Consider the following 6,816-nt stretch of genomic DNA (forward strand, 5'->3'; position numbering starts at 1 on the left):
TCATATCACCCCTCCCATCGTGTGAAGACTTTCAACAGAGAGAGGCCTGCAAACAGCACAGGAAGTGGAGTGCCACAAGGACAAGGCACATTCCTCATGATATTTGCTCACTCCCTATATGCTAGAACATTCCAGTAGTGAGGGGGTGGGAACTTACGTTAATGACAAAGGTGATATAAACTTGAACAATTTGAAATAAACGGCAGTGGAAAGTATACAGAGAACGCAGAAGGACAATGGCTCTGTCCGAATTTATTTCTCTATGCTTCGGTATATACATTCTGTATACGGATTTGTCCGGGAGTTAGATAGCTACAAGAACGCTGAGATAATCCACCACAGTATCAGGTATAGTGCATATCAGGGCAGAAAAATGCGGTACAATACGCTTAAAAAAAAAACATATTTTAGTAAAACACCAGCCTGTGATTACTTTTGCCTGGACTTTCACAGTATGTAGGCCCTTGACAGATTAACAAGTACAAAATAGTACACTACTTAGATGTACATATGTGGTATGCACTTATGAGGGCAGAAAATTGCGCTTCAGTACACTTAAAAAATTTATTGGAGTAAAACGCCAACCGGTGATTACTTATGGCTGTTATTTCACAGTATTTAGGCCCTTGACAGATTAACAGGTACAAAATAGCACACTACTTAGATGTACGTATGTGGTATGCACTTACGAGGGCAGAAAAATGCAGTAGACTACGCTTACAAAAGCTTATTTGAGTAAAACACCAGTCGGTGATTACTTTTGCTTGGACTTTCACAGTATCTAGGCCCTTGACAGATTAACAGGTACAAAATAGTACACTACTTAGATGTACGTATGTGGTGTGCACTTATGAAGGCAGAAAAATGAGGTACAGGACGCTTAAAAAAAACATGTTTTTGCACAACACCAGCACTACACAACAGTGCTGCAGCACAAAAAAGCTGTGTACTAAACACAAAATTGCACTCTGTCAAAGACTATTAGGAATGGACTGCTAGGTATTATACTCCTCTGCTAAGGTTTATGAAGTTGAGGCAGCTTGTTGAAATGTATAAGGCAACACACAGCTATCTTCCCCTCTCTGTAATACAATGCTGTAGAAGTGACTGGGAGGTTAATGGCTGCAGTAAAAATCCATTTCAGTGAAAAAAACACTGTTCTCTGTCCACCAGAACGCTGATGTGACTAGGATGTGAAATGCTGCTGGAATTAGCTTTTCTGTGTAACACATGCACAACGATGTCCGTCCTATCTCTATGCAGTTTAATGAATCATATGATGAGCTGCAAAATGGCTGCCGAATATATAGGTCTGTGACATCACAGGGGTGACTGGCTGCTGATAGGCTGCATCCTGCATATATCAACTGGCTCCAGAAAGTTAAACATTTGTAAATTACTTCTATTATTTTTTTTTAATCCTTTCAATACTTTTAAGCTGCTGAAGTTGAGTTGTTCTTTTGTGTCTAAGTGCTCTCTGATGACACGTGTCTCGAGAACTGTCCAGAGTAGAAGCAAATCCCCATAGCAAACCTATTCTACTCTGTGCAGTTCCCGAGACCAGCAGAGATGTCAGCAGAGAGCACTGTTGCCAGACAGAAGAGAATAACTCAACTTCAACTTCAGCAGCTGATAATTATTGGAAGAATTAAGATTTTTTAATAGAAGTAATTTACAAATCTGTTTAACTTTCTGGAGCCAGTTGACATATAAAAAAAAGTTTTTTCCTGGAATACCCCTTTAATGAAGCGATTTGCTTGATAGAATCGCGGCGATATGGAATATTTCATGAATATTTTGTCAGCTTTGATTCGTTCATCTCTAACCACCACATAGGTTTTCCATTTTTAAGTCACCCAAAAAAAAAAAAAAAAAAAAAAAAAAACTATTCCTGTACAGTGCTGCCACCTGTTAGAGCATTTTTTGGGGATTGTTTCTTCAATGAATTATTGTCTTTGGGTTCTTTGAAGATGTTTTATGAGTCGCACATGCATACACAAAAGAGGAGACATATTAGACTTTCATTTATACTTTTCCCTCTTTTTGAAACCACTCCTGGGTCTTGCACAAAAACTGTTAAAAACGGCATGTTTGATTTCAGCCTTAGGCTGCATTCACACCTCATTTTTACGTTATGGGTGCCGGATCCAGCTGGGGGAGGTAGTATAGGTTTTAGGTCCGGTCACAAAACCGGATACGGGTCAAAAATGAGCCGACCGGTGTCACCGTTTGACTCCGGTCGGCTCATTAAAGTAAATGGATTTCAGCGCTGGTCCGGCTGGGGTACGGGAGAGCCTGGTTTGCCCCTCCTCCAACCGTAACGTAAAAGTGAGGTGTGAATGCAACCTTAGTCTAGGCAACTATTGATAAGTTTAGCCAGAAGCTTTTTAGAAGTTTGTAAATAAACTAAATGATATGATTCAACAGAGAGAAGATCCTTGTCTTTTTAAAAAAAAAAAAAAAAGATTCCTGTAACCAGTGGCGCTTGCATTGATTTTGGAAATATTCCTGTTTGTTCTGTATAATTAAGTGTATGGTAAGTAATTCGCCCAATAATAAATCCTGACACCGACCTGTTAAAACACTCATAATGAATTAAGATTAAGATTTCAGTGATGCTGGGAATGGTGTGGCAGTCCAATGTAATCCAGCCCTAGGTGCGCATAGCTTTTGTCAATAGAGAGGTTACACCTGTTGGTACAATTGTGGTACTCTCAGGGTGCCTCCCAGTGTACTGGTGATGTTTGTCAGAATCCCTTGGTTGTGTTTTTGTGTGCAGATACCCAAACACAGGGAAACAAGGAGAAGGTGCAATGCAATTTAATAGGAAACTTCAGATGTAAACCGCAGTAACTCTTCTTTACATAAACTCCCAGGCTGTAAACGCTGTTTCTATTGTGTGCAGTGAATCAGTGACCAAATAAACTCGACTTGATTAAAGTCTTTCTTGTTTAGGAGTTCTGTTCTCAGTGGTCAGGTCTTTCCCAGGACTTGACTTTGGTCCCTATGTAGAGTATAGCCTGCAAACCCAAAAGAGTACTTACTGATGCAGTGTCTTCTCAGAGGTATAGCTGACATACTTTAAGACTTTTGCACAGGACACATTCCAGAAAGCCTATATAGATGCACCAAACTGTCCATAATCATGGAACATAATACACAATCTTTGGGAGAAATAGCAGCACAAATTGTGTGTGTTGAACAAGAAATATCTAAGGTTCTGTCATCCGAAGACTTCTGTACTTTTAAAACAGAATTAGATGAAACAATGAAAATATGGGAAAAACTAATTAAGAGCAATAAGGCTAAGAAATTCTCAAGAGATGTGGGTGACTTCACCGGAAACAAGGTGTATAAATGGAAACAGGCTGTGAGAGAGGGCAGAACCAGGATACCCTCTGTTTCCTCCACTACATCAATGGGGGCTGAATCCACAACTTCATCATATACACCTACTATCCATAATCCTAGATTTGCTACCAATAGGAAACCACAGAGAAATAGACAGAACCAAAGGAAAAGAGTTGAGGAGCGTATGGACACTAGAAGCTCTAATGGCCCACGCAAGGTAATTAATTTATCAGACAGGACTTTGACTCCTGCAGAACAGGAGGTCCTAAGCTTAGGCTTAACTTTTTCACCTTCTTCATCTTTCAATCCCTATGTTGCAGTGAAGGACTTACATCTCTTTGCGAGAAAATTAATTTTTAAAAAGATGTTTCATTGTACACCGGACACAGAGACCTTCCAAACAGCAGAAGAAATTGATGCAGTTCATACATTGAATGAACTTTTGGAGGAACAACAACTCCCAGAAATTGGTAAGTTCCCTAAACATCTTCTTTCTAAGTCTAAAAACTTCCCTCCACTCACTTTGAACCATTATGTAGACGTTTTTGTCCAGTTGGTTACCAAAGAATTTGAACGTATACCCAGGAATCGAGCATCTGACAATCTCACAAGGGTGCAACGCAGGGCTCTCATCGACCTGGGCCACTTGGACGACATTGTCATAAAACCATCTGATAAAGGTGGCAACGTCGTCCTGTGGCCCAGATCGATGTATGAGAAAGAAGCAAGTAGACAGTTAAGGGATAATGTATGTTACAAACGCCTGACCTTCAACCCACTTTCCAAGTATAAACAGGAACTTGCTGCTATCCTGGAATTGGGTGTGGAGGAAGGTGTAATCACTCAAAAACAATTTTCATACCTGCTACCGGAACACCCTGCGGTAGCCACACTGTATCTGCTCCCTAAAATCCACAAAGGATTGGAAAATCCACCCGGTCGCCCAATTGTGGCAGGCAATAATTCTCTCTCTGAACCCATTTGTAGATACATTGATCATTTTCTCAAACCCATCGTTGAATCCCTACCTTCCTACCTACGAGACACAACGGACATTCTGAGACGGTTAGATGGCATCCAATTGGATCAAGATGCCCTTCTGGTAACGTGTGACGTTGAAGCTTTATATACGTCCATTCGCCATGCAGACGGTCTTGAAGCAGTGGAGAAGTTCCTTTTGATGACTGACTTCGAACCAGAAACTTGTGAGTTTATTTTAAACTTATTGAGATTTGCTCTTACGCACAACTTCTTCTTATTTGGGGACCTCCTCTACCTACAAATCCAGGGAACTGCTATGGGGGCGGCTTGTGCGCCCTCATATGCAAATTTATTCCTTGGATTGTGGGAGAGGAGGATATTCATGCTTGAACCCCCTGCACTCATTGAAAAGGTGTCGCTATGGGGCAGATTTATTGATGATATTCTGTTTGTCTGGCATGGGTCCATTGACGAGTTAGGATCATTCATGGATCAACTCAACAATAACAACTACAACATTAAACTTACATATAAATATGGACGTACAAATATGGAGTTTTTGGATGTACTATTCAACATCGAATCAGATTGATACATATCATCAAATGTATATCGTAAAAAGACCTCCACAAACTCCCTCCTACACGCGACATCTTCTCATCCAAAACCTCTCATCTCCAACATCCCTGTAGGTCAATTCCTCAGGATGAAGCGCATTTGTTCATCGGACACATTCTTTGAGGAACAGGCTAAGGACCTCACAAATCGATTCAAAGAAAGAGGATATAGGCAGCAGGATATATCAAAAGCATATTCAAGAGCAAAGAATACCCCCAGGAACAATCTGTTGATGCAACCCAAGCAGAAAAACCTGGATAACCAGGTGAGATATATATCTAATTATACCTCACGCTGGCGACAAATGCAGAAAGCGCTACAAAAACACTGGTCCGTTTTGCAAATGGATCCAGTTTTTGCACAGTATTTAACCACTAAGCCATCTATTACATATAGACGTGCAAGAAATTTAAAAGATATACTCGTGCACAGCCACCATAAAAAAACATCTATGAAAGGCATTTTTGGAACAAGGGGCCCCAAATGGGAGTGCAAACCATGTGGGGATGTGTGGCTTGTCCCAACATTGAAAGGGCCACAGACTTTTGGGACTCCACAGGGTCCAAAAAGTATAAAATCACCCACGCTATAGATTGTTGTACTACTGGGGTTGTCTACTATGCTGTCTGTCCCTGCAATTTGATCTATGTGGGTTTGACCTCTAGGGAGCTACGGAGAAGAGTAAGGGAACATGTTCTGAGCATCGAAGCAGCCAAGAATGAACAGGATGCCACTAAACTCAAGACATTGGCTAGGCACTTTAAAGAGCATCATGCATGCAATGGACATTTATTGAAGGTAAGAGGAATCGATAGGGTGATTGTGGGACCCAGAGGGGGAGACTGGAAGCGTACCTTGGCACAGAGGGAAACCCGGTGGATTTTTGATTTAAAAACTGTTATCCCCTTTGGCCTCAATGAGCACAATAACTATGCTCCATTCTTGTAATCATGGTTGTTCCCCATAGTTTTATTTATACTTATTTTTATTTTCATCTTTATTTTCATATGTATTTTCCATTTAATATTGTACTGACCACGTCTGGTCTGTGGTTGGTTTTATTATAACTTTTTGAGATTTTATGGACTAATTGGTTTTATATTCCTTTTGTTCTCTTTTTCTCTTTCTTATTTGTATCTTTTCTTTTCTTTTCTCTTCTTCCCCCTTCTTTTCCCCCTTTTTTCTTCTTTTCTCTTTTCTTTTTTTCTTTTTTCTGTTCTCTGGCTTATCTATATCTTTATCCTGGTTTTTCTTTCTTTCTCTCTGTTTCGTTCTCTCTTCCTTTTTCTTTCTCCTTTCCTTTTCTTCTTAGGTACCTGGCATATCTGCGGATTTTGAGCTCAGCGCGGGACTATATGCACCGACTCAACACCACATTGTGATTTTGTATTATTATAAATATTTTTGTAATACACTTCATCATTCACCTATTCATTTTACACATAATTAATGTATAAGTACACTCAACATGGATACACCTACATGCACACATTTGCATATGCACACATGCACTTTATCCATTATATATTTATGTGTCATTTTTTACAAATTTATTCCTCATCATGTGATACCATTATTACATTTGACTCTGTGTTTTTATTATGTTTCACTTTTTCACGAGCATGATCACTTTATTTTATTTTGGGCACGAGCACTTTTGCACATTCTTGTCATCACCACATGTGGTTTGTGTTGTCTATGTTCTTAATATAGCGCTCCCCTTATTACCACTATTTGGTTATATGCGCCCGTTGAATACGGGCTTATCCTCTCCACGCACGCGCAGTTTACCTATCTGTCTGCACATGCGTTGGATTTTCCCTTACGAGTTCCAGCTTCTTGTGTTCACTGCGCGTGCGCCCGCTA

General features: G+C 40.1%; 1 protein-coding gene across 1 annotated transcript; it reads left to right on the forward strand.

Annotated features, from left to right (window-relative positions):
• The first annotated feature begins 4,044 nt into the window (after positions 1-4,044).
• On the forward strand, positions 4,045-6,320 carry LOC130366892 (uncharacterized). The gene is made up of 4 exons (XM_056569252.1): positions 4,045-4,556; positions 5,025-5,215; positions 5,616-5,748; positions 6,263-6,320. Exons 1-3 carry the CDS (start codon positions 4,061-4,063, stop codon positions 5,670-5,672), a joined length of 744 nt encoding a protein of 247 aa, XP_056425227.1. The 5' UTR covers positions 4,045-4,060; the 3' UTR covers positions 5,673-5,748; positions 6,263-6,320.
• The last annotated feature ends 496 nt before the right edge of the window (positions 6,321-6,816 follow it).

This window comes from Hyla sarda, chromosome 4 (assembly GCF_029499605.1).
Source record: "Hyla sarda isolate aHylSar1 chromosome 4, aHylSar1.hap1, whole genome shotgun sequence".
In the NCBI taxonomy this organism is placed as follows: domain Eukaryota; kingdom Metazoa; phylum Chordata; class Amphibia; order Anura; family Hylidae; genus Hyla; species Hyla sarda.

Coding starts and splice junctions, on each gene's coding strand:
- LOC130366892 (XM_056569252.1), top strand. CDS start 4,061: ATGTATGAGAAAGAAGCAAGTAGACAGTTAAGGGATAATGTATGTTAC. Junction 4,557..5,024: donor TGACTTCGAACCAGAAACTT/GTGAGTTTATTT, acceptor ACATCCCTGTAG/GTCAATTCCTCAGGATGAAG. Junction 5,216..5,615: donor AGAAAAACCTGGATAACCAG/GTGAGATATATA, acceptor TTTGACCTCTAG/GGAGCTACGGAGAAGAGTAA.